Raw genomic sequence first — 27,412 nt, forward strand, 5'->3', positions numbered from 1 at the left:
TCTCTTTCTTTCTGTCTTAATTTCTTTTTGAAAACTGTTTTTTTGACCTAGAGATTGTGAAAACCTGCATTTTAGGCAAAATCCCAGTAAGATTAATTTGAATTAATTTAATGAGAGTCCCACCCCTACCCCTCCCACCCACTAGAATCTGAAGTGGTCTTAAGGGCATAGCACATTCTTTTTTTTTTTTTCCCCCGCCCCGTGTGGCATGCAGGATCTTAGTTCTCCAACCAGGGATTGAACCTGTGCCCACTGCATTGGGAGCACAGAGTCTTAACCACTGGACTGCCAAGGAAGTCCCGAGAGTACATTCTTTTTTTTTTTTTTAATAAATTTATTTATTTATTGGCTGTGTCGGGTCTTCATTGCTGTGCTCAGTCTTTCTTTCGTTGCAGCGAGTGGGGGCTACTCTTCGTTGTGGTGCGCGGGCTTCTTGTTGCGGTGGCTTCTCTTGTTGTGGAGCACGGGCTCTAGGCGTGCAGGCTTCAGTAGTTGTGGTGCATGGGCTTAAGTTGGTCCACGGCATGTGGGATCTTCCCCGACCAGGGCTCAAAGCCATGTCCCCTGCATTGGCAAGGGGATTCTTAACCGTTGTGCCATCAGGGAAGCCCCTGAGAGTACATTCTTAAAGTGTGTGTGTGTGTGTGTGTGTGTGTGTGTGTGTGTGTGTGTTTTAAAAAGCTAGGTAAAAGATACTTGTGAACAGTTTGTGATAAAATAGTAAATTATTTATTTTTGATGGAGTGTTTTAATTTAGCCCATTGTTGTTAACTCTGCAGAAATACAGACATGTGGACAACATCATGTTTGAGAATCATACAGTTGCTGACCGCTTCCTTGACTTCTGGAGGAAGACAGGGAACCAGCACTTCGGGTACTTGTATGGACGGTACACGGAGCACAAAGACATTCCTCTTGGTATCAGGGCTGAAGTGGCTGCGATTTATGAACCTCCTCAGGTAGATGTGAACAGGATTTGCACTCTACGGGTCTCTGTATTGCTTTGTTTTGAAGGCTGTATGGGAGCCCTTTTCAGGTTGCATGCTGCTTCTCTTACTGTATCATTTGCCCAGTCTATCTCTCTCTATATATACACACACACAGTATTTATTTTCTGAATTATTGGAGAGTAAGATCATGGCCCCTAAATATTTCAGTGTATATTTCCAAAGAATAAGGACACGTTCTCATATAACAAGTACATTGAGCAACTTAAGTAAATTGAACTTCGATACAATATTTTTATCTAATCTGCCATCTTATTCAACTTTTGTCAGTTCCCCCAAAAGTGTCATACAGTTGCCCTCTTTCTTCTGCTTCTGTTATCTCCTCTGCCCATGCCTACAATCAGCTGTCCCAGGATTTATGGAATTAGAGTCACAAAGCTACTCAAGTTCTTTATCTTATGCCACACATGTAACTGTCTTAATAACAATATCAAAATTACCACCAATGTAGGACTGAAAACAGTTCAAGATTGTTTTGGTGGGAGGGGAGGGCCCCTAGGGTATATCCCACTAGGGACCAACAGCTGGTTACTGTGTTTTAAAGTCACTTGGAAGATCTTCCCTGTATGATTACATCACCAAAGAGTTACACATTTATGTTCATCTGTTTTATTTTCAGTAGTTAGGGATTGGCTTTATGTATATATATATATTTTTTTTTAATTTATAAAATAGATTTATTTACGGCTGTGTTGGGTCTTCGTTGCTGCCTGCGGGCTTTCTCTAGTTGCTGCAAGCGGGGGCTGCTCTTCGTTGTGATCCGTGGGCGTCTCGTTGCGGTGGCCTCTCTTGTTGCGGAGAATGGGCTCTAGGCACGCGGGCTTTAGTAGTTGTGGTGCGTGGGCTCAGTAGTTGTGGCTCGTGGGTTCTAGAGCGCAGGCTAAGGAGTTGTGGCACACGGGCTTAGTTGCTCCTTGGCATGTGGGATCTTCCCGGACCAGGGCTCAAACCCGTGTCCCCTGCATTAGCAGGCAGATTCTTAACCACTGCGCCACCAGCGAAGCCCGTATATATTTTTTAATTTGTATAATTATGTAAAATGTTTATATGGTTGTATAGTGTATGTTATATAAAATATTTATTTTGTTTTATTGTATATAAGTTTACTACAAAAGTGAAGATTGGAACCGTATTGCATCCTGGTTCATGATGTGCTGAGGTAGTTGGGGGAGGGTCCTGTGCCTGCAGGTGACTGTGATGTAAAAACACAAAACAAGGTGCACTGAGGCATGGCCAGAGGGGTGAATGGAACAGAGGAAATGTTAGTGGCTGAATTAGGTGGTGGGAAATTGGTGTTCACTGTAAATTCTTTAACCTTTGCTGTATGTCTGAAATTTTTTATTTAAAAAAATGTTGGAAAAGTAAAAAAAAATTTGCACATTTGCAAAGTGAGATCTACAAACAACGTCTTCCCCTTCATCTAATTTCCTCCCTCTCCTACAGGTAGCCCCCACTTTAAGCAGTTTTTGGCTTAGATCTCCAAAGTTTGATTTTTTTAGTATAAGCAGATACACAGATATTTCACACTATCCCCTCCTTTGTCTCTGGGTGGGCACCACGCCATACACAAGTGTGTCACCTGTGCCGTGTTCTGGAGATCTCACCGTGACTGGTCAACTTTTTAAATAAACCAGGGTCTGAAACTGCAGGCCTTGTGGCCACTGGCTGGTGTGCAGGTGTGTGGCTCCTGCACAGATGCCGTTTCTTCCCTGGCTGTGTTTGTACAGAGTGTGTGTCGTCTGCCCCCTTGGATATTCTCATTATTTCCTGAGAGCTACAGAGGAAATGTTTGACCAGGCCTTTTGTGATGGCTCACTTCCAGGGAGACATGAGATGGCAGTAGATGCTCACCCAGAGACCCTGCTTGTCTGACTCTTCGGGCACTGAGTGTGCTCTGTCAGCGGGAGCTGCTTTTGGAAGCACAAGACGTTCCAATTCAGTTTTGAGGAGGGTCCTTTCATGAAGCATTTCAACAGTTCTGTTAAGAGTATGATTGAACAAAAATCGGAACAGAAGCCTCTGGTGTCCAGGCTGCTAACAGCATCATCAGAGCTCCCAAATTGGGGATCTTGGAGGTTGAAACACTTGACCTCTAATAACCTCCAGCTCATTAGAAGTTGAAGCTCATGCTGCCACATGTCATGAGACAAAATCCTTAGGTTTGTTCTGAGTTTGTGCTTTGACCTGTGCCCTGGAGGTATTAATGATCTCCATACGGGTCATACCCACCAACATAAAGTTCTTTTGTTGTTTTGCCGGGATTTGACTAATTTACAAGGATATACCCAATTAGTATAACTCAATTTGGAATTACCTTCGCTTTCATATTCTATAGCCGGGTCTTCTGCTCAGTATGATGCTTAGCTTTATGAGCTGCATTTCAGTGCAGATTGAAGATTTCAGCAAGCTTTGTCCACTGCAGGAAGTGGGATCCTGTGGCCGGTGTAGGTTGCATGTGAGCCAGCCCACGCCCCCCGCCACTGCCCCAAGCTGAGGGCTCTGCCCACCGGTCAGCAGGTTACCGATTTCAGGTGCCCTATCCTTGGCTTAGGGTGTGTGTATCTGTTGTACTCTCTCACTCTGCCTTGCCTGTGAAGCTAAGCACTGTCCCTGCAGGAGCTGCATACGAATTTTCCAAGGCTGTTTTTTGGGAACGAACGTTCCCTTACAGCTCTAATCTTACCTAATCTAGCCAAGCCTATTTGGAGTGAAAACTATTTATCCAAGGGAGTTTTGAAACTAACTTCTATCCCCAGTGAAGGAACCTTAAGGTGTAGAGAGCCTTCCCTAGTCCTAAACAACCACATGTTTCATGTGGAGCTGCTAGCATGAACCAGCCTGAATATAGCCTCTTCATGTTCTCTGAATCTTGATTAAAAGCAAAGCACAGCCCTAGAAGGGAAGAGCCTGGAGGGCTTGGCCTGTGTTATCTAGTCGAGCTTTTCCTGCTGCCTTAACTCTCCTTTTTGGCAAGGGGGAGACTGGTGTTCCTTTGTGACACCTGAGCCAGAAATGGAACAGAGCTGCTGTGCAGCTTTTCTGAACCCCTCCTCTAAATCCATCTTCTCTCTTTAATACCCCCACAGATCGGTACACAGAATAGCTTGGAGCTTCTTGAAGACCCAAAGGCTGAGGTGGTTGATGAAATTGCTGCCAAACTTGGCCTGAGGAAGGTACTGAAGTATTCTCTTGGCCTTGAGGGGAGGCCCCGGCTCTGTGTTGGGGACATCTGGGTGGGTGGTATGGCCAGGCCTGGTCTGGGACTGAACTCCCAACTGCACAACGTCAGGTGCAGGCCTGGCACGTTTTGAAACCTCGCTTGTGTTTATTGGGTGCTCATAGGATCCCAGTGCAGGGACCGTTATATTTAAATCCGCCAGACATACTTCTTGAGGCTTGCCTCAAAGTGGGGGAGGAAAGAAGCAGCAGGAGCAAGACCCCTACTTCCTGCCGGAGGGGACCTTGACGCCAGGCTCTTAAGGCACATCCTCCTAGGTGTGAGCTCTCCCTTCACGTGTCTGTCTGCGCTCATCGTTTTCTGTCCCTCACACTTGGAGCTTCTCGTGGTCCCTCTTCAGTCCTCATTGAACCTCCTGTTTATAGTTGAGGCAGCTGAGCGTGTAAAGCCTTCTTAGTTTTCCTGGGCAGTTAGAAGACAGAGGAGAATTTTCTTTTTGAGTCTGACGATCTAGTTTATCTCACATCTTTGGTTAAGTTCTATAAAGATGGCGTTTTATAGATAATGTTGAACTGTGAATTTGAACACATCTTAGGAATTCACTCTTAATAGCTATGTATGTTTTATCCTTTGTTTCCTAATCAATTTAGACAATGAGAAATAAACTCCCTACAGATAAACAGGGAAAACTGGAAATGTGCCTTATAACCCAGGAAGGCTGTGGAACAAAGTCACTGTGTCGTTTTAAGAACAAAAAAGTCCTGTTGTTTCTAACAAGGAGTCAGCATCATGATTTAGGGGCATATTTTGGTTTAAATTCTGGAATTTTCTCTTGTTCAAAAGAGAAATCAGTGTAATTTTTTTTGCCTATGTTTGTTATAACTATTTGGTCATGATAGTCATACTTAGAAGATCTTGAAGTTACTTAAATGCCTTTCTCCAAACACTGGTTCCTTAGCCCTAATTTATCTCAGCTTGATTTTGGCTCTGCTTTATTTACTGCTAAGTTACATTTATCCTTTAAGTCTCATTTTCTCCATTGCCATCCTCCTCGGGGGTTTTGTTCATTTGGCATTTTTAAAGAAAATGAAAGTCTCCAGATTTTCCTGGTCGTGTCTGCAGGAGATGGAATTGAAGAGTTTCATGTCAGGGTTGTGCTAGAGAGGGTCATAAGCACCAGATCACTTCTCCGAAGGACAGAAGTGGGTGTGTTTCTGGATTCCAGCCCCGCTCTTAGACCTCCCAGCCAGGTTCTGGTTCAGGAATGGTAATCAGCTGTGAGGTTCGTGAGCACAGGAAGGCCAGGGATCACAGAGCACACAGACAGGCACTGTTGCTGTAGCAGGACGTGCCAGGGAGGCCGACCCTGCCCCAAGCCCTGGGACTGGCGTTTCAGATCCCTGTACCCTCAGATGCTTCCCTTAGCCCCACACCGGAGCTCAGAGGAGCAGCTGCGCGAAGTCTCTGTTCTATCATTCTTTTTTATTTTGCATGCATTCTCTGGGGAGTATGTTTTCCTGTCTTACTGAGAAAGCCCTAGTATCTTAAGTGGCATTGTCTTTATTTGCTTGCTCGTTATCTGTCTTCCTCTCTGTAGTGTAAATTCCCTTTTCACTGACGTTCTGTTAATTTTATGCCCCCCGGGGTCCCCTGCACCTAGCATAGTGCAGGGCACAGAGGTGTTGCTGAGAAGACTTTTTCTAACGAATAAATGAGATGTGCTCGTTTGCCCTCATCTCCACCCGACAGCACCAGGGGGAGGACGGCCAGTGTCAGCCGAGTAGAGTTTGAGAGCCCTGGTGTGGACAGTGGCTTAGCTGAGGAGCTGACTCACCTAGAAAGAAAGAACTGGCTTCCAGGAGTCTCCTCTCTGGGCAGAAGCTAGAAGACATTCGTCACCTGTTTCAGGGAGAGACTCAGAAGGTATTCTTCTCTTTTATGCAGGTTGGCTGGATATTTACAGACCTTGTCTCGGAAGATACCCGAAAGGGTACAGTTCGATATAGTCGAAATAAGGTGAGATGGGGCAGGGATGCTCGCTCGGCCAGAGCTTGTTATGGACCAGCTCTGGGCTGCACTCTCCGGTGTCTCTGCACAGCTCACCCTGGCTTTTAGACCACGTTATTTTCAGCACAGTGTTCTTGATAAATTAAGGCTGGGTCTGTTCATTCTGTCTCGGAGATCAGAGAGACTTTTCCTTTATAAACCACTGCTTTTTGGAGGTCAACCCATGAGGTGGATTGCCTGTGCTTCTGGCGTTACTGGTTACACGTGTTTTTCTGTGAGGAGTTGGTAACAGGAATTATAGGTACTTGCTTCACCGTAGTTTGTGATGTGTCATAGTTTAGTTCTTAATATTTTCTAAAGAAGAAATAGAAGCATATTTTGACATGATGCTATAAAACTTGGTATGCTGATTCTCTTTTCTTAGGACACCTATTTCCTGAGTTCAGAAGAATGTATCACTGCAGGAGACTTTCAAAATAAGCATCCCAACATATGTCGACTCTCTCCAGATGGACATTTTGGATCCAAGTTTGTTACTGCAGTGGCTACAGGTATAAATGGGGGGCATTTATATTGTAAATATTACTACCTTGTTAATATGTTTTGTTCCTCTTTCAGTAGCTTTGCATTCTTAACTTAGTTACAATAGATTTTCTTTCTTTCCTTCTTTTTTTTTTTTGGCTGCATCGCGTGGCATGTGGGATCTTAGTTCCCCGACCAGGGATCGAACCCGTGCCTCCTGCAGTGGAAGTGTGGAGTCTTAACCACTGGACCGCCAGGGAAGTCCCTACAATAGATTTTCTTAATGGGCCTGTGAGACATAAGATTCTTCTTTTTTGGTTTGCGGCAAAAATCTTGAACTACTCAGCATCACACAAAACTACTAGAATTGCGGCCTCAGTGTAGCCCTCCTCTAGTCCATTCTCTTGGCCTCAGTCCAAGTTCACTTGGTTCTGGATCTGAGTTCTGGGCTATCTTTGACCCTTTCCAGTAACCAAGGATGACTCTGTCTAGCTGTGCAGGAGAAGAGGGATTTACTGTTTCTGTTACTTTTTTATTTATGAGTGGGAGTGTCATTTTAAGAAACCATTTCCATAAAGCTTTTTTTGGGAGTGATGAGTGTGTGTGTGTGAGATGTTGTGCACATCATACTACATGTTATGTACATCATGAATATATAATAATAAAAGACTGTGGCCTGTAAAAAAGTGCCACCAAATCTTTTATAACATACTTGAGATGCTGTCCTAGAGAAAAGCCAGGCATAAGACCATATGATTTAAAAGAAGTAGGAATTTGAAACTTGGAGAACCAACTAATAAAAACAATCTCTTTGGTCAGTTTTTTAAAGTAAAAGCTAACCTCTGTCCTGTGAAGACTTGGGTTCTACCATCACAGAGATGATAATCCAGTTTGTTCATGGTAACCATGCTTCCTCTAGTTCAAAATACCAGTTTACAAACAGCCCAAGCATGTAAGTAACTAGATCCCTTATTAATCCCAGCTGAGCCTGTTACCACTGCCATGGGAAGGAAAACATCTTTCATACTGTCTGAATTTTTAAGATCCATTTGATTTGAGATCCATTTAGAGTGACCAGCACCTTCTTTTTTTTTTTTTTTTTTTTTTTTTTTTTTTTTTTTGCTGTACGCAGGCCTCTCACCGTTGTGGCCTCTCCCGTTGTGGAGCGCAGGCTCAGCGGCCATGGCTCACGGGCCCAGCCGCTCTGCGGCATGTGGGATCTTCCCAGACCGGGGCACGAACCCGTGTCCCCTGCATCGGCAGGCGGACTCTCAACCACTGCGCCACCAGGGAAGCCCAGCAGCACCTTCTTTTTGAAATGAATGTACTTTGGGGGCATGAGAGGCCATGGCTGCATTGTTCACATGTTAGCATAAATTAATGGGGTCAGATGCTTAAGGAAGTGGATGGGAGTTTGGACTGGGATTTGCGGAGGCAGTATTTCTGTAGCATAGAGTCCTTCCACGGGGGCAGATGGGGCAGGGGGCCTGTTGTGATGAGAGCGCTCAGGGTAGCAGGAGCCAAGGAGGAGAGCAGAGAAGAGACACGTTTTACATAATCAGAATCTTGCCAAGCCAGCTTTCTGTTTGATGAAGGGGAGGAAAGTATTCTCTTTCTACTTCCTGCATCACATAAACCCCTGCCCCCTTCATTTAGGCTGAGATTCTGGGTCCAGGCATTTAGGCTGGTGGTTCTCAAGCCTATCAGACTGGACACCCTCTCTTTAGAACATTTGTGACACCTCTTTACTATCCAGAAAGTAAAATTCATAGATAGTATACCTGCCCACACATCTGATTCTAAAAAAGAAAGCAGAGTAGTAGGCTGACTGTAACATTAAGGAGAAATAATAGTGAAAGAGCATGCAGGTAAGAAGACAGTGCATTCTGCGTGCCAGTGCCTGGGGACTGGTGCCTGCTGAGGAGAGCACAGGGGAGGAGCCGGAGCTGCCAACCTTGTGGGGCGGGGCCTGCACAGGCATGAGTGACGTGGGTCCTAGACCCTCAGCAGCTCTCCACGGAGCTCTGAGCCAAGCAGGGCCCTTCCTCAGCTTACGTGGTATCATGCTCCTAGAGGAGTCGCTGTGTGTTAAAGCTGGGCGTGTTTGTTTCTGTGGCTGTGTATACAATACAATTGATTCTAATCCTAGATCATCACAAATAGGGGTTTTGCCTACAGGAGTGTTCGAGGGACATTTCAAGGCCATGTGGAATGTGGAACAGTTCTTTATTGTGTGGGACTCCCTGGACACAGCAGGACGTCTGGTACCTTTGACTCTAGCCTGCTAACACTGGCAGCCCCTGCCCCCCGCTGCCCCCTTCGCTGAGACAACCAAAAATCACCTCCACAGATTTCCAGAACTGCTCCTTGTGAGAACTGCTGTTTTAGGCTTCCGTGGGCTCCCATTGGTAACCTAACCCCTTTAATTACTGTTTCTATGGGGAATTATTCAGTGGGCCCAAAGAACTGGTACATGTTTTGAATTATAAATAGTTTCCACCTTGGGGGCTGCCTGTACTTTCAGTTATTGACTCATACCTCTTGTTGGGAATTTGGAAATTAAAGATTGTCCTTGGAATTTTTGCCTCCCAAATTGGCACTTTACTAGGGTTTTAGAACTATAAGGCAGAAAATCACTTAACTTATAATAAGATCTGCAGTTAGAGTCCTTTCACATCTGTGCTGATTTGTCCCTCTTGGTAATGCTGTGAGATGCTCAGACTCATAATTCCTCTCCCTTTCCCAGGGGGCAGCGATGGAAGGTGGTTATCCAAAGTGTCAGAGATCTTCTGACTCCAGACAGATTGTTCTCTTCCTCCGCATCAGTGGTTCTTGACCAGGGCCATGTTGGTACCCTGGGGAGCTGTTTGAAATGCCCTTGCTGAAGTCCCATCCTTAAGACCCTGATGGGACAGGAAGGAGCAGTCCTGTGTGTTTATGGCTGTCTCCCGGGAGACTGGCCGGTGTGTCCCGGGGTTCATGGTGCTTCCATGGTCACGCTGCTGTCAGCTCCCCACAGCTGCTGCTGATGCTGCAGGCCCAGGTGCTGGCTGGGGTGTGGGGGCCTTACCATTTGGCCTTGTGTCTGCGGATCCCATCTAAGAACTTCTCTAGCTTGAAACCTTTAGGGGAAAAGAGTGATGATTACATGTGGGGTTTGCTCATGTGCACATGAAGGAGCTTGTGGAAGGAGAATCATCACAGAGCCCAAGTTTAAACTCCCTGCCACGATGCTGGTGTCTGTGTCTCGGTCACCTGGCACACTCGCACTCATTTCTCAGCTGTGCATGTTACTTTCTGGGCTGCATCTCAGACTCAAGAGCAGCTGTCCTTTATCACCACCCCTTTCCATCACACAGTGGACTTCCTGATGGACTGATTTGGAAAGGGAATGAGAGTTAACTGGCCTGGCCTGCTTAATCTCAGGGATGGTACCAGGTTTCCAGCAAGGTTCAGAGAACCCCTCAGGACCTGGTTTCTTGCTTTTCCACATGGAATGGGGAGCCTGAGGTTCCTGTCAGTGACTCTGCCTTTGGAGACTATCCATATGGACTGAGTTTGCTTGTTTTAAGAATCTTCCGTTTTACAAATACTGCTTTCCATTTGTCCCTGGTTCTCACAGGCCAGATCTATCTCAAAACCAGCACAGGTTTACAGTACACACACCAAGGGCGGCTCCTCCATGTTCCTTCCCGACCGCCTCTGCTCCTTGTGAACTGCACATTCATTGTGCTGCTATGACGTTCATTCCCCGGATTGCACCAGAGGGTCACATGCCCTGCGTTTGCTGCCTTGACCTTAGTTAGCGGTCATTGTCCAGGGCTGGCCACCTCCCCCGAATGTGTGAGTTGAGGGCCAGAGAGAAGATGCTAGGCTTGACTGTCCACCGGGCCTTTGGAGCCCAGCGTGACGCAGCATTTGGAAGCCAGCTGCTGTTGGCCTCTGGTGTGCAGAGTCGAGCAGACACAGGCCCCTGTTTGTCCCTTGGAGGCTGGCTCTGCCCTGTCCTTCACATTTTTGATTGCTTGGCCATCAGATCTGCTTTCTGGTAAATGTTTGAAAGCCAGACAGATAGAATTTCTGTTCCCTGATCAGTAACTTATTCTGCTTTTGTCAAAGAAACTAAGATAGAGGTATTGAAGGTTTTTTAAAATTTTCCAAAGCCATAAACATGAGGCTGTTACAGTTGTCAGAGTGTGACCCTGATTCTGCAGGGGAGGAAGACGGCTGCGTGCTCGGTAATGCCTGACCTCCTGACCCATTTGGGATGGGTTTTACCCTTGTCCCAAACTGTAAGCCCTACTGTGGGTTTCTTTGGAGCAGGGCCTGAGAGAGGTTAGAGTGGAAGGCGTGGAGGGCAGGGCTCGGTGCAGGGAGAGCAACCTCCTAGGCATTGTGGTGGGGTCCACGCCTCCTTGATGTGCCAACTGCACAGGCGTCTGAGGTCAGGGCTGCTCTCCATGCTGTGCAGATACTGACACTGTTTGTGCTGGGAAAGGTTTCTGTCTTCTCCCATCCACTCCCATTCGTCTCCCTGCATTCACTCAAGAACAGAATTTGCTGGAACACAGGGCTCTGTCTGTTGTTCACATCTCTGTGATACTAAAAACCAGGAGCCCAAGTATGCTTTTGGGTGGGTGTCGGAGAAGGTTTAACAGTCTTGCGTCCCGATTCTGAGAGAGCGTGTCGCTGGTGGGGCCTGTTTGAGGAGCTGCAGTGGCATCTGCACACCCTGTGTTCAAGGTCTTGTGCCCAAGGCTGTCGTAAAACTGCTGTTAATCATTTTTGATTCTTACCCAAGACACACTCATGAGAGTTGGTTCTGCAGGTCCAAGGTAAAGGATGACACTTGTTTTGAACGTCCTTTGGAGGATTCTCGCTGAAGGTCTCTCTCTTGCAGGTGGCCCCGACAACCAGGTGCACTTTGAAGGGTACCAGGTGTCCAATCAGTGCATGGCGCTGGTCCGAGATGAGTGCCTGCTGCCCTGCAAGGACGCCCCTGAGCTCGGCTACGCCAAGGAGTCCAGCAGCGAGCAGTACGTGCCTGATGTGTTTTATAAGGTAAAAATGCAATGGTACCGAAAGAGAGAAGTGGATGGAGAGCAGCGGGACGCTGACCTGTCCTGGACGTTGCTAATTTTGGTGCATTCTGGCCATAGGAGCTGTTGGTCAGCCGTGGTCGTCTAGAGCCTAGCTTGTGGATAAGGGACTCTGTGGCATTTCCAGGGCCTTTGTTAGCTACTCAGGCAGGCTTCTGTGGTGGTAGGGCTTATAAGCAGAAGTGCGGGTGACATGCACTGGGTTTAGGGGTACATAATACAAGTGAAACCACTGCAACTCAGACTGTTTCAGTTTCTGAAAAGGAGAAATGGTGCCTAACAGGGCCTCAGCAGGAGTGAAGGTTGGAGCTGCTCGGCAGAAGTTAGGCTCTCCTGAGGGGACCCAAGTTTAGGTTAACCGCTTAGACAAGCAGTTGTCTGTTTCTAAACCTTTGTTTCCTGTGAAAGCTATAAAAACGATTTTTTTGAAAACTGTGATCTGGTTTGAACAAGTCGGAGTTGGGTGCTTCCCTGGGAATTAGCAACATGGCTCCCATCCTCCTCATGGGAGTTGCTCTGGTCACAGGCAGGCACCCTGCCTGTTCCCCATCCTGGGCAGACTTTGGTTTCCATCTGGCACCGCTCTGTCTGGAGGACCCCTTTAATATTTCTTGTATTCCCGGCTGCTTTTGTGTGTCTGAGAAGTACATTGTTCTCCATTTCTGAAGGATATTTTCACTGTGTAAGGAGTTCTAAGTTGACAGGTCTGCTCACCATATCACTGCACTTAGGCCACAAAGACCTGCTGGCAGAAGGGGCCTGGAAATAAAATAGGCAAGCAATGAAAACCCAGAAAGAGTGATGATCTAATTTCTTTAAAATGATTTGATATCTTTCAGCAATTTTTTTATATCAGTGTGTGCACATCTAGTCATTGTTTTCTTGTTTTTATTGTTCCAGCAAGTCTGCATTTTTATTTATTTATTTTTTAAAATTTTATTTAGTTTAATTTTTAAAAATTCTTTCTTAAAAATATTTATTTATTTGGCTGCACCAGGTCTTAGTTGCCGCATGTGGGATCTTTGTTGCCGCATGCGGGATTTTCGTTGCGGCATGTGGGATCTTTTAGTTGCAGCATGTGGGATCTAGTTCCCTGACCAGGGATCAAACCCAGGCCCCCTTCATTGGGAGCACGGAGTCTTAGCCACTGGACCAGGGAAGTCCCTAAGTCTGCATTTTTAAACAGCTTTATTGAGATGCAATTCACATACCACACAATTCACTCATTTAATGTGCCCGGCTCAGGGGCTCTTAGGATGTTCGCAGGGTTGTGTAGCCATCACCACAATCTAATTTTAGAACATTCTTATCCCCAAAAAAGAAGCCCTACATCCTTTAACAGTTACGCCCCAATCCTCCCAACTCCTGGCAACCGCTGATCTGCTTTCTCTGAGGTTTCCCTGATGGAATCCTACAGTGTGTGGTCTTTTGTGACTGACTTTTCACCACTTACCGTAATGTCTCAAGGTTCCTCCATGCCTGCAGCCTGCAGTACTTCATTCTTTTCATTACCAAATAGCATTCAGTGGTATGGGCGCAGCTTACTACCTGCGGGATGCATCAGACACCCAGGAGAGTGCCTAGAAGCTGAGGGGCTCCGGGGCCTCGTCCTGGTGGTGATTTGGAGACCAGAGACTACCTGATGTGACAAAGACTTCACCTCTTCAGGGATCAGAAGTGGGGCCGAGACCCCGTCTGGAGCTGGCTTGTCCATGCTGTGGGTGTCTGTGGCAGCGGGTGATGTGCAAAGGAAGGGCACAAGGGCCTGAGAGTCTTGTCCCTGTTCCTGGTCTCCTGCTCAGCTCTTTGGAATGAAGGTCTTCAATCTGCTTCTGAATCAGTGCTGCTGCGTGGTCCGAGGGCTGCGGGGGCGGGGACTGTCACTGAGCCAGGAAGGCCAGGCCAGTAGGTAGCAAGCAGTCTGTCTTTCCTCTGCAGCAGGCAGGCCTCGCTGTTGTATATGCTCCTTTCAGGTGGTAGCAGTGGAGGGATAAAGTGAGGCTGGCCTGTGACAGCTTGCTTAGATGACCCCTCAGGTTTGGGGACAGTAAGGAGCCCTGGGAAAGGGTTCTCCATATCATTCTTGAAAGAAAATATTTCCAAAGAGCCTTGTTTAGGAACTCTCATTGTCTCTTCCCTCCTGTGGTTTTTAATAGCAATTACCTGGCTTGATAACACAGATCTCACCCTTACACAAATCCTGTGTAGGCATCAGGTACTTTGAAGAATCACACATCAAGTCACACCACGCTGGGAAACAGTGTGAGGGTTCAGTCTTTCCCTCAGAAGTTTCTATCTTATAAGATACATTTGAATGGCACTGTTTTGGAATGCAGAATCTACGTTTTGACTCATTTTTAGACCCTGAGACCTGGTGGTCCTGCTGGCTGCCGTCCTGAGCATTTTGGCACAGCTCACTGGTCTGGGGGCCGTAATGGGGCCTGTTGTCCTTGTGGAGAGCCCCTCCCCTTTAGCCACAGAGGCTTGTGCGGCCCCGGTGCGCTCAGTGTGCATGAATACATTGCTCCAGGGTCATCAGGCTGCCATTTCTTTCTCTTTTCAGAGTTTTAAAAATTAAACATAGGGCCTCCCTGGTGGCGCAGTGGTTGAGAGTCCGCCTGCCGATGCAGGGGATACGGGTTCGTGCCCCGGTCTGGGAGGATCCCATATGCCGCGGAGCGGCTGGGCCCGTGAGCCATGGCTGCTGAGCCTGCGCATCCGGAGCCTGTGCTCCGCAACGGGAGAGGCCACAACAGTGAGAGGCCCGCGTACCACAAAAAAAAAAAAAAAAAAAAAAAAAAAAAAAAAAAAAAATTAAACATAGGGACTTCCCTGGTGGCACAGTGGTTAAGAATCCGCCTGCCAATGCAGGGAACCAGGGTTTGAGCCCTGGTCCAGGAAGATCCCACATGCCACGAAGCAACTAAGCCCATGCGCCACAACTACTGAGCCTGCGCTCTAGAGCCTGCGAGCCACAACTACTGAGCCCGCGTGCCACAGCTACGGAAGCCTGCATGCCTAGAGTCCATGCTCCGCAATAAGAGAAGCCCCTGCAGTGAGAAGCCTGCGCACCACAACAAAGAGTAGCCGCTGCTCACCGCAACTAGAGAAAGCCCACACACAGCAACGAAGACCCAACACAGCCAAAAATAAATTAATTAATTAAAAAAATTAAATATTGAGTAGATATGAAAGATTATTTATAAAACATATTTAAGGAATAAAAAAAGCAGAAATACCAATCCCGAGTCTCTGCCCCAGAGTTAAGGACCAGAACGTTCCTGTAGCCTCTGTAGCTGCTGGATCCTTCTCTCTGCTTCTGTCTCCTTTTCTCCCCCCTCCAGAGGGAGCACTACCTTCGGGGGTGCACTGTGACTTTCTTGCTTTTCTTCTAGTTTTACCTCCTTTGTGTGTTTTCCTAAAGCAGCTATTGTGAGTTTTATATGTTGCTGCACACTGTAGACCCAAAACTGTGTTCTTCTGTCCTTGGAGATGGGCCACATTCACTTACCCTGGTGTGGCCTGAGACCTGCCTGCATGTGGCCATCGTGTCACCTCGGCATGTGCCCACTGCGAGCAGAATGCTGTGCGAACCACCACACTCCGCAGCCTTGGGCCCGAGTCCCACTCCCCACTCAGACACCCATGGGGCATTTCCTTGAGCTGTAACTGTGCCGTCCTGATCATAAGTGAGGCCAGGCTCCTTTTTCATCGTTGGTTGGCTCGTCCTGTCTCCTGTGACGTGCTTGTTGTGTCTGTTTCCTCTTCTTCCCTGGGTGGTTCAGTCTTTTTCTCCCTGCCTCTAACCCTGTCAGTCAGGGGTGTGACACCTCTGCCTCTCCACTCGCCTGGTGTCATTGAGACAGAAGGTTTACATTTCCGTGTGGTCAGCTTTCTGGATCTTGTCTTTATGCTTGGCATTTTGAATCACAAAGGAAGTCTGTTATCTTGTCTTCTCCGGGGTTGATGTTTTTGGCTTCTTCTTCCACCTGGGATTATTTCAGATGTGTGGTGTGAGATAGGGGCCCAGTTTCCTTCTTAGTTTTTTTTAGTCATATACTGTCTGAACACCATTTATTGGGAAAAACCCTCTTCTTTCTCTGTTGATCTGTGGTGCCTTTCCATTACCAGTCGTCTCTGGGATCGTGGCTGTGTCTCTGTCCTCCCGTCTGTCCACTGGCCGGTGTTCCTCACCCAGCACCAACGTCGCACTGTCCGAGTCACTGTAACTTGACTCTTCGTCCCTGATCCATCACAGCCCTTCCCCGCTTTTCTTCCCGAGAGCTCTGACTGTTCCTGACCCTCCACTCCGTCATGGAGACTTGCTGCAGGTTGCACAAAACAAATAGGTCACGCCCACCCCACCCCACCCCACCCCACCCCACTCCCCGCAATGTGTGATGCTGCCCTTTGTTTCTTGTTCTTTGACCTCTCTCAGAAAGTTAGGATTTTTCTCCTTGAGAGTCTTGTCCATCGTTTGTTAGATTGTTCCTACGTACTTTATAGTTTCTACATATTATAAAAACTACCATTTGGCAGTTCAGCTGTTACTTGTTCCTCTAATTTGTATGTGTGCTCTGGGTTCTCTACACAGATGAGTTATTATCCAGGAGTGACAGTTCGTTTTCTCCCTTCCCTTCATTTTCACTCCTCGTGCTGGCTAGGGCTTCTGGAACAATGTCCAGTGATCAGCACTTTTGTCTGTTTTTTAATTGTAAAGGATGTGCTTTCGGGATTTCATCATTAACTATGAGTTTGCTGTGGGTATTTTTGGTTTTTTGTAGTACCCTTTATCAGGTTGGAAATTTGCTTTTTATTTCCATGTCTTGTAAGTTTCTTGCCCTTAAGAAGAGAGCTCCCTTTTGTCGTGGAACACATGTTATTTCCTTAATCATGTGGCTGTTTTCTTAGATCGCTCACTTGCCTGTTAGTGAGAGCAGGCTAGAAGGGCTTCCCAGGATTGTTTATAGCCCTGTAGGATTTGAGACGCTCATTTCTCATACGTTTCAGGAAAATATCAGTTTGAGCAAAGAGACCTATGAAAACAAACATTTAAGTCATCCTTTTAGTCCTCCTGTGGGCTTTGGGGTTGGATTTAAAATATACCTTGTAAACAGGACATGTACCCATATTTGTCTAAGGCTGTTCATCATGGTGTTATCTGTGGTAACAAAAACTTAAAGCAATCTAGAAGTCTAATAACGGGCATTGAATTACAATACATCTATATGGTGGGATATTCTGTGATCACTAAAGGTGTGTGTTTGAAAATTACTTGAAGATATGGGATAAAACTCATGATGTAAAATTAAAAATGTATCTATATACAGTAAAATCCCAATTAACTTTTTATTTTTTAAAGGCACACTTGTAGATGTTGATGCCTGTACGTATACACGTTTGTATGTGCGTTCACACAGGAGATGGGGGTGGAAAGCTTGAGGGTCCACCCTTGTCTACAGCTCTGATCTCTCTGTCCTGGGAAGTCCCGTGCAGCCAGTGAAAGAATGGCCGGGGAGCATCTCCTGTAAAGGTGGGGAGAGGTGCACACAGGAGGGTTTTGGAGCGAGGATCTAGGCAGCCAGCGAGGGGATGCTTGGGGACGGGCAGCAGAACAGTGAGGTGGATGGTTCCATGTGCATTAGGAGTGCAAGCCTTCTAAATATTAACTAAGAACATTTTATTAATGTGAAATCAAATGTATATTTTTATGGGAAATCCTGCATTACAGGTTAATAAGAAAATAGACACCCCAACACCCGCCTTCACCTGTCCTTCCAGCACCCCGCGTGCATGCATGGACACGTGGACGTTGACAAGGCCTTTCCTCTGGAACCGCAGCCTCTGCACTCAGTCCAGCTGTGGATAGGGTGCAGGGTCCCTCGCCAGACCCCGGGGCTACAGTGATGAGCAAGTCACAATCATCCTCTCTTCCCAGGTGGTCTGTTGGTGGCTGTTGAGGTGTCCAGTGTGGCGTGGAAGTTAGCCAGGTGGGGAGGAAGCCCATCTGGGGGCCACACGTCCAGAGGGCATGGTGCATCTAGGGGGCCCAGGCTCAAGTCTAGCTGGAGTGTGCATGTGATGGGGGTGGTGGGCAGTGAGAAGCCAAAGAAAGAAAGATGGAAGGTGATTCTGGAACGATCTTGCTGGATGTGGCGTGAAGAGGGGTCTGGAAGCAGGAGGCTTTTGCAGCAACATGAGTGTCACATGCCAGGGCCGATCCAGGAGGGGCAGCAGGAGAGACATGTGCAGTGGGGCCTGCCGTCCAGCGTGAGGTGTGGCTGGAGGAGCTGAAGGCCAGGCCGTGCGGAGGGAGCTCCCCGGTGTGGAAGATTCTTTCTGGGTACAGAGTCCGGTGGCCAGTGAGAAGGCTGGTGCCACAGTCCAGGTGACATGTGTCTGCTCCCCATGGCGTTTGGGGATGGAGAGGGTGTCCTGGAGCCAAGAGCTCCATGGGCCTTGCACGGTCCCGGGGAGGACAGGATGGAACTGGGTCTCTGGTTTGGGTGAGTGGTGGGTGCTGGAGTTGTAAACCTTGATGAGTAGTGGTGAGAGCAGGGTGGGTGGGGTGAGTTCAGGTGCCCGTGTTTGAAGTTTGATGTGGTGGGACCGGAAGGAGGTCGAGAGGTCCTTTTCACAGTTATCTGCCCAGAAACCCCAAATTAAAGCCTTGGAAGTAGAGGAGAGAAGCCGAGACTGTTCAATGGACAAAGAGGGTCTTGGAGACCCCAGGGAACACTGCTCTTAGGCAGCTGCCCAGGCGGAGGGGCAGCAGGGTGGGTTCCTGGCGTGAAGGGTGGTTGTGGGCTCAGTGCTGAGGAATTGGAAGAGCTGACAGGTGGCTGCAGCAGGGAGGAGAGAGCATGCAGGCAGCTGCGGCGTCGCGGCTGTGGAGGGGACCAGCGCTCTCTGGGGGGACTGTGGAGTCTTCTCTGTCCTAGGCATCATTTACTGACCTGTCCTCAGCCCGACACGGGTTTGTCCCAGCATCTGGCACTTACCAGAAGTGCTTTGTGGCTCATCCAGGAGCTCACTCCATGTGTGTGCTGAGTTACTTGAGACATTCCAAGCAAACCATTCCAAGCGTTGTTTTGTCAAAGGATGACATACATTTCCAGGGTTTCGTGTGGTCTCCCAAAGTTCCTCCAAGAAGGCTGCAGTTACATGCTCAGACTGTGCCGCAGGCCAGCCCTGCGCTTGTCTGATTGCCTGCCTGGGCCCTGCTCTCAGGACCCCATGCTCTGCACTCACTCTATCCCAAGTCTTCTGTGTGTGTTGGTGTTTTCTTTATGAATCGCCTCTGTGTGCCCTGAGGTATTGGTAAGGTGGTTCATCACTTTCGCATTCGTTTGTGAAGTCTTTATACATTAACCCTCTGTCATATGTTGCAGACATATGCCAGGATATCATTTTCTTTATACTTTTTTTTTTTTTTTTTTTTTTTTTTTTTTTTTTTTTTTTTTTGCTGTACGCGGGCCTCTCACTGTTGTGGCCTCTCCCGTTGCGGAGCACAGGCTCCGGACGCGCAGGCCCAGCGGCCATGGCTCACGGGCCCAGCCGCTCCGCGGCATATGGGACCCTCGCGGACCGGGGCACGAACCGGCGTCCCCTGCATCGGCAGGCGGACTCTCAACCACTGCGCCACCAGGGAAGCCCTTCTTTATACTTTTAATAAGGTGTACCATTTTGTGATTTCAAAGGTACGTTAATCCTTTTTCATTGTAATTCCTGCCTTTGTCATCATACTTAGGAAGTAATTCTTTACCTCAAAGCTGTATATTTACCTACATTTTCTTTTAGTGCTTTTACTTTTTTAAATTTTTAATTTTTTAATTTTTTTTTTATTTGGCTGCGTTGGGTCTTTGTTGCGGTGCGCGGGCTCCTCATTGCGGTGGCTTCTCTTGTTGCGGAGCACGGGCTCTAGGCACGCGGGCTTCAGTAGTTGCAGCATGTGGGCTCACTAGTTGCGACACGCAGGCTCTAGAGCGCAGGCTCCGTGGTTGGGGCGCATGGGCTTAGTTGCTCCGTGGCATGTGGGATGTTCTCGGACCAGGGCTCGAACCCATGTCCCCAGCATTGGCAGGCGGCTTCTTAACCACTGTGCCACCAGGGTAGTCCTAAACGGGATTCTTTAAGAGACTTTGTCCTGAGAACTTTTTTTCTTGCTTTATTCTGCGAAGTCTCAGAAACTGCTAGTTTCACTTGTTACCTTCTTGCCAGTTTTGTAAGAAGAAAAGCAGTACATTAAGGATTTCATTTTCCTTTTCCAAAGCAAGATGGTGCCACCCAGTAAGTGGAGTTTGCTGTCGTCCTGGCACAAAGCCTGCCTGCCTTTGAGCTAACAAAGACAGAGATCCCTGGATTTCTTGTTGATGTTTACAGACATGGCCGATAGCAGGTAGCGAGGCACCAGGGACCTCAATTTCTGACTCTCCCAGTGTCTTGCTCCAGGTGGAGATAAAATTTCTGACACTTTGGCGGCTGCCAAACTAAGAATTAAGATGTCTTCCTCCTAGTGTACTCTGCCTGACATTTGCTAATGCCCATAAAAAGTAATTGCCTTTTAAAATGGTACGTGGGGGCTAGGGCTTGGTTGGCAAAAACATTTGAGTGAAGGCATGGGGGAGAGATAGAAGGTACCTGCTTTTCCTCCAGGGAAGAGAAGGGGATGCAGCACCTTTATTTTCTTGGGGAGCAGAAGGGTGCAGTGGGGTAGTTAAATTTGAAAGAGAATAGCATGACACACAAAAAAGAGAGGGGGGCATTTAACAAGAATCATCCCTAGAGGGGAAGATTAAAGCGAACAGGTGCTGGGAAAATGTCTCTGCATATTAGAGCTTAATTAGATTTGAAGATGAATTCCAGACGGGCTAATTATGTGTGAATTGTTGCAGGTTGTTTCTTGTAGGGGCAAGCGTATATTTTTGGAAATGGTGATTTAGTTTGATTGGGTTTGATTCCCGCCTCCTACCGTATTTCCTCCAGTGAGAAACTACCGCTTCTGGGGCCCCAGGACCCACTCAGCAGGCCATACCTTGGGCTGCCACTGTCAAAGCTGGTAGAGCCACGGAAAGCCAGGCCCAGCCTACCTGCTGCAGCAACGAGCATGCGGAAGGACCAGGGACTCTTGCCCAGGTAGAAGGGACAGTATTCCAACCTCAAAGGAAGGCAGACAGAACGGATATTGTTTCCAGGAACCTGTCCTTTGGTGGTGCTCCTGCTCGCTATGTAGCTGGCTTAGATGTGTTTGGTTAGGTGTATTTGGACCGTTTTCTGGAAGGGCAGAGGGGCAGGTTCTTGCTAGCAACTCTCTGGGTTGTGAACAGAGAAAAGGTAGGGAAGGTGTGGATAATCTGAGATGTGCTGCGGACCACAGAGTTTAATTTCTGGGAGAAGAAAAAAAAAAAAAAGAGCAGGGCCACATGGAGCCTCTGGAATTCCTGTTAGGATAATGGACTCGGTTTAATGCAGGACAGCCTGAGAAGGTTGTCTCAAAAGATGGCATGGGCCTCTGACATCCCCGGAAGGTGTGATGTGCTAGGGGTAGCTTTGTGTCACCTGCACACCTCAGGGAGATCTGCTTGACATCCATTAGGGTCTGAGAGCTTTAATAAACATAAACTTTTATGTAAGGCCCCATAATTGGAAATTATGGATGTATAATTTATATATGACTCGATGAGTGATTTATATAATGTTAAGTGATGATTTAGATAGAAAATATGACCCCCCTTGCAGAATCTTTAATGAAAAGTGTTGGTTCTTATGAATTTATTTCTAGAGCTGTGTTTGAACTCAGCAAGTTTGACATAAATCAGATCTAATTGTCATTTTATGATTAATGAACATATGCTGGCCATTTTTCCCCATAATTAAACTTTATGTTCCATGCATCTGATAAAGAAAAACAAGTTTAGACTTTGACAGATTGGTGGTGGTTTTCCATGTCTGCGTATTTGTGTGTATGTGTACTGATTTGTGTGTGTATTTATTTTATTAATGTATAAGGATTAAGTTTCCATTGAAGTTGCGTTTCCAGAGGTGTGTGTAAGGTTGTTAAGAGTTAGCATTCAGGTGTGAGACTAGGAGAGCTTATAGAGGAGGAGGGGCACAGATGTGGCCTGACGAGGTGGGAGCCCGGGGTCTGTGTCTCCACAGCTTTAGCATCAGGCTGGTGCTATATATATATATATGTATATATTTGTTTGTTTGTTTGTTTGTTGCTACGTTGGGTCTTCATTGCAGTGTGTGGGATTCTCATTGCGGTGGCTTCTCTTGTTGCGGAGCATGGGCTCTAGGCGTGCGGGCTTAAGTAGTTGTGGTGCATGGGCTTAGTAGTTGTGGCTCACAGACTCTAGAGCACAGGATTAGTAGTTGTTGTGCATGGGCTTAGTTGCTCCGCAGCATATGGGATCTTTCCGGACCAGGGCTCGAACCCGTGTACCCTGCATTGGCAGGCAGATTCTTAACCACTGCGCCACCAGGGAAGCCCCCAAGGCTGCTTTCTTGAGTCGTGGCCGTCATCGAGAGCTCCAAGAAGTGATGGAAGGTGGATTCACTGCAAAAATATGTACATTTTCCTCTCTGCTTTTCATATACTTCAACAAGAATTGTAGTAATTTAAGGGGTGAGACAAGCATGTGAATGGAAAACCTGTCATAGGTCGGCACACCTGCACTCACGCCCTGGACCTTTGTCTTGTGTTTCAGGACATAGACAAGTTTGGCAACGAGATTACCCAGCTGGCTCGCCCCCTGCCCGTGGAGTATCTGATCATAGACGTAAGTGTGTGTCATCTCCCCACTGGAGGTCAGGATGGCTGGGGGTGGCCTCACAAGGGCGGCGGCTTGAATACCTGCTCCTCTGCCTGCACAGGACAGGCATCCAGAGGTGTTTTGAGTCACTGAGCTCCTGGCATCCCTGAAAAGCTAGAAACCTTAAGGGCTTTTCGTTTTTTATTTCCTTAAAAACAATTTAAGGGGTTAACTTCTCCCAACCTAAAGTGTAGCAAAGGACCACCGACAAGACCAAGCAGCCTCTGGAGGTCAGCGAGCCTCTCCCTGGCTCTGTGCACAGGTGCTGCCCTGGCCACAGCTCAGCTGCCACAGCTCAGAGGCCCACTCGTGGAGACAGCATGGTCTCCTGGGGGGCACTCCAGGGGCCAAGAAGGTACCTGGTACCGACACGCCTTCCCCAAGTCTCGGCTCCTTTCTGGGGGCATGCTCTGCTCACGGAGATGTGGCCACAGTGCAGAGGGGAGTGCGTGCTGCAGGACTAGAGCCTGATGCATTTGCAGTAGTCAGCGCTCTGTCCAAAGGGTATGGGAGGCGGCTCATTTCCTAATTGCTGCCTGCCAGGATGAATTCAGGCTGCATTTGGACTAGGATGGGCATATGATTCAGGCTATAAAGTATCATTGCATTTGGAGCAGTGGGTCCCTGTGAGCTGAGCTCGCCAACGCTCCATTCCAACTGACAGCTCCCGAGAACATATTTATTACCTAGGCCATAAAGGCATCTGCTTTTTAGACTACCTAGGGTGTAATTAAGATGAAAACAGATTGATGGAGCATACACTTAGGAGGAGTCTGCGTGATTTAAAGCCAGCTTCCTGAGGTCTTCTCTCCCAGTGGCCTCCCCATCCCCTTCCTTTCACGAAGGAGCTAAGTTCTTTCTTGCCTTAGTGGTTGTCACCGTAGTGTTTGGTTGATGGGGGAGCATTCCACCCTGTGATACCCAAGCGCTCTCTTACTGTGGAAGGAGGTTGGAGCAGGTGCCCAGACAGGTGTGCTCAGCTCCTCACCCGGCCCCAGACCCCAACCTGACCAGGGCATCTGATGACTAAACCTCATGACCAGGTGGCTCTTCCAGGCTTCTGCAGAGGTGCTCTGCAGGTGGCCAGGCATCAACTAGGTGACAAGGCAGGCTGGGTAGGGAGAGGGTTTGAGCACAAAACAAAGTGCTGACCACCCTGCATCCTCTCCCCCGGCATCTGGGATGTTCACAGACTGCCGTGCGAACCTCGGTTCTGTTGCTCCCCAAGGTCTGTTGCAATTACAGGTCTAACAAGTACTTCCCTTAATTCCACATTTACTTAACTAGTGGGTCTGCTGTTGTTGCTGGTCCACTCCTTTATCTGCCTTCCAAAGGGAGGGGCGAGAGCAGGCCACAGGCCTTGCCTCTGCAGCAGAGCGGCCCCTCTCCCATCTCTAGAATCATGACAACAGCTGAGACTGAGCCCCACATGTGCCACCCATTCTGCGGGCTCCACGTGTCTGGGTGCATTTGATCCTCACGGCAGCCTTAGGAGGCTTGGGCTCTCTGGTCGTCCGTATCTCTCTGATGAACGGAGCGAGGCCTCACAGTAGGACTTGGCAGTGTGCTTGAGGCCACACCTTGTGCCCTGAGGCCACGTGGTCTCGTCCATAAAAGGCCAGCGGGGCTCGATTTAGGGAGCTGCTGATGGCTCAGCTTACTGTTCACAGCGCTGGCACGGTCACAGCAGGTCCTGGGCCAGCAGGCCTGGAACAGCTCGCTGCCTTCACTGATGCAGAAAACAGGCCAGAGCAACATTTTCATTCTTTAGAAATAGTCCCGAAGGAACCAGAATAGCTACGCTAAATCTGGACGAGGTATAATCTGCTGCTGCTAGTGTTATATTGCAGAGAAAAAGCTGTGTCAACCAAAAGATGGCTGATGATGGCTCACACTTGGGTGCGTTTTTGGGGAGGGGCATCTGCCAGGAGGAATGAGAAACTGTATTTGTATTGATTCTTGCACATTTGCCACTGTCCCTGCAGCTTCTATTGATTGTTGGATTTAAAATCCCCTCTGTCATTTCTAAAGCATGTCTGAGCCAAATGAAGGGCTTAGGCTCCCCTTTGGACACAAGCTCCTGACTCCAGCCATCTTCAGGCGAGAGCCATGCCTGCATCTCAGCGGCCTTGCTTCTCTTCCTGCCTGGACATGCCCTGGCTCCATGGAGTGGTGCCTGGGAATTCAGAAGGTTTCAGCCAGCTCGCTGGAGGGCACTGTGGCTCTCAAAACCATCAGGGGCTGGTTCTGCACATGCCCTCCAGACCCGGTGACAGGAACAGAGTCTGCTCCTGAGACGGCGCTCACACCTGTGCTCTTCCCTGTGGCCCACTCTCTAGTTCACCCGCGGCAGCAGGACAGCAGCTGTGTGAGAGCCCGTCCCAGTGGGGCTGGAGTTAGGAACCTGCCCACAGGCACCGTGATCTTACCAGTCATGAAAAATGGTTCTTCCGTTTGCCTTCCAGAGTCACAGTTTTCAGAGTTTTCATGTAGGGGCTGTCCTAATAGTTAAGCATTCCCTTCAGTGTAGAACAGTTAGGACTCCTGCTGCTGTGAGCAGCTCAGGGCTCCAGGGAGGGGTGTGCTCAGGGCCCACACCCTTGTTTATAGCACAATTAATTTATCACGGGTTTGTGTTTTCGTTCATTAGATCACAACAACTTTCCCCAAGGATCCAGTTTATACTTTTTCTATTTCACAAAATCCATTTCCTATTGAAAACCGGGATGTATTGGGTGAGACACAGGTAAGCTCTTTGTCTTTAGAAACATAATTTAGAGTCCCTACTGTTTGTTTATCTAGTGTCACTATTGTTTTTCTAGAAAGTAGCAAGCTTTCTGACTCTCCTGATTTGTTTTTGTGACAAAACCTGGCTAGGCCTTTTTCTAAGACACTGCTGATCACATGAGCCCTCTCCAGGGCAGGGGCAGTGGATGAGCACAGAGGCAAATCCCTGTAAGTCCTCAGGCCTGTGGATGTGCTGGAAGGATTCTCAGGGGGCCTGTTTTATTGGTCACTTTTTGTCCTCTCCCAACAACGTTATTGATTGTTGGTAAGCGTTGTCTTTTGTGACAGTGTCTCACTTTGCTGCATGTTCTGCCCCCTACCTCATCACCCTGCCATGTTTCTCAGGCACCATCCAAGCCGTGGGGGCTCATGTGGCCTGGCCACCTTGGCTCTCACCTGCACATCAGGCCCAATCAGAACTGCTGTGACTGCCTTGTCCTGCCACATCAATGGTCTGTGAACACACATCCCAAGTTGATAACAGGCACTACGGAAAGGGGCCTGGTTAAAGAATGTGTACAGTGAGATTGTCTTCTGAATCTGTGATTAGTTTACAGGGCCTCTCTGATGCTTTGGTTTCCTCACTGCCCATCTGCCCAGGTGCTTGTGGAGGTGCAAAGCCACTGACTGGGGTGGCACTCTTGAATCTCCCGCTTTCACTCCTGTTGAAAGTGTTAGTGTCACGTAATCCTCCCCACCACCCCCCAATTCCTACTCCTCACTACCGTGCTGCCCTGGATCAACAATGTACCTAGACAGACGGGGCTTCTCCCAGCCCCGCAGTGGCCCTTCCCACTCCCAGGCCCCCAAAGGTGAGTTTGAACATGTCTCACAGCTGGGTCAGCTTCATAGACATGTTGCTTACACTCTTCCATAAGTCAAATGTACTGAGAGTGTTTTCCTGGGAGACGAGGCCACAGCTTATTCTGCAACTGTGCATTCCTCTGTCCTTGGCTCCCAGTAAGTGGTTCTGGAAGGAGACGGGGAGGCCCATCCATCAGCGCCGAACGTGTTCAGTTCCATCTTTATAGGACAGTAGCTCTCCTGCGACTCTGGCTTGGGACTAACGGGTGCTTGTGTCTGTCTCCCCCCATACCTGGCGCTCCAGGACTTCCACAGCCTGGCCACCTACCTGTCTCAGAACACCTCATCCGTGTTCCTGGACACTATCTCGGATTTCCACCTCCTGCTATTCCTGGTCACCAATGATGTCATGCCTCTGCAGGTACGGGCCAAGTGGGCTTCCACTCCTCAGACCAGAGCACGCTGGGCAGCACCAGAGCAGCTAAGTCCCCCTTAACCTGTCCTGTGGGCAGCAGCTTTGCACAAAGGCCTTGATAGAAAGGTGAATTTTCCACTTTTAGCGTTTACACTGGAACAGCTTGTTCAAAAGTGTCTGCCCTCTGTGATGGAGGACAGTTCCTCCGTTTGTTAGAACCACGTGGGACGCAGAAGCCGCTTAGCTCTGTGTCCTTCTAGTGGGAACATGACGGATCCAACAATTTAAAAATTCCTGTTGGAACAGTTTGAGAATCCCAGCCTCTGCTTCTTCCCGATCTCTCTCCCCTCTTCCCGAATCAGCTCCAGTTTATCACCTTGGCCCAGAAGGTTGGCCAGCGTCCAGGCCCCAGGCACACAGCTGCACAGTTGGCGTTTTTAAGACATGCTGTTGGGGGAGATGAGGGCGAGTGTTACAGATGGTGGCTGCTCTCTGAGCAGCACAGGGCCAGCAGGGCCAGCCAGGGAGCCCCTTGCATGGGTTGTGTCATGGCTGTCCTTTTACTTTGGCCCTTTTTCTGCCTGGGACCCAAGGAAATGCATTTCTGCGAGGTGACAGAGTAGAAAGGAGAGGCTCAGTCCTCCCACTGCTTTTCTATGTCAGGTGGCCTGTAGCTATTCTTATATCTTGTGTCTGTGTTTTGTCCAACCTACCCATTTGTGATACTTGACACCAGGCACCCTGAAACTTTTCACTGGCTTTGCCTTCCCTGTTAAGCC

The 27,412-nt window shown here is 48.3% G+C and overlaps 1 protein-coding gene across 3 annotated transcripts in view; it reads left to right on the forward strand.

The window, feature by feature from the left end:
• NPLOC4 (NPL4 homolog, ubiquitin recognition factor) overlaps nucleotides 1-27,412 on the forward strand; it is a 55,912-nt gene that overhangs the window by 22,159 nt on the left and 6,341 nt on the right. The window contains exons 8-15 of one of the 3 annotated variants that reach the window (XM_079726233.1): nucleotides 780-959; nucleotides 4,094-4,180; nucleotides 6,130-6,201; nucleotides 6,617-6,743; nucleotides 11,600-11,775; nucleotides 22,523-22,594; nucleotides 25,278-25,373; nucleotides 26,523-26,639. In XM_079726233.1, the coding sequence (XP_079582359.1) occupies nucleotides 780-959; nucleotides 4,094-4,180; nucleotides 6,130-6,201; nucleotides 6,617-6,743; nucleotides 11,600-11,775; nucleotides 22,523-22,594; nucleotides 25,278-25,373; nucleotides 26,523-26,639 (927 nt within the window). The remainder of the gene's footprint in view (nucleotides 1-779; nucleotides 960-4,093; nucleotides 4,181-6,129; nucleotides 6,202-6,616; nucleotides 6,744-11,599; nucleotides 11,776-22,522; nucleotides 22,595-25,277; nucleotides 25,374-26,522; nucleotides 26,640-27,412) is intronic. The other 2 variants (XM_079726232.1, XM_079726234.1) reach the window with 2 other exon arrangements.

Source organism: Hyperoodon ampullatus, assembly GCF_949752795.1.
Source record: "Hyperoodon ampullatus genome assembly, chromosome: 19".
Classification (NCBI taxonomy): Eukaryota; Metazoa; Chordata; class Mammalia; order Artiodactyla; family Ziphiidae; genus Hyperoodon; species Hyperoodon ampullatus.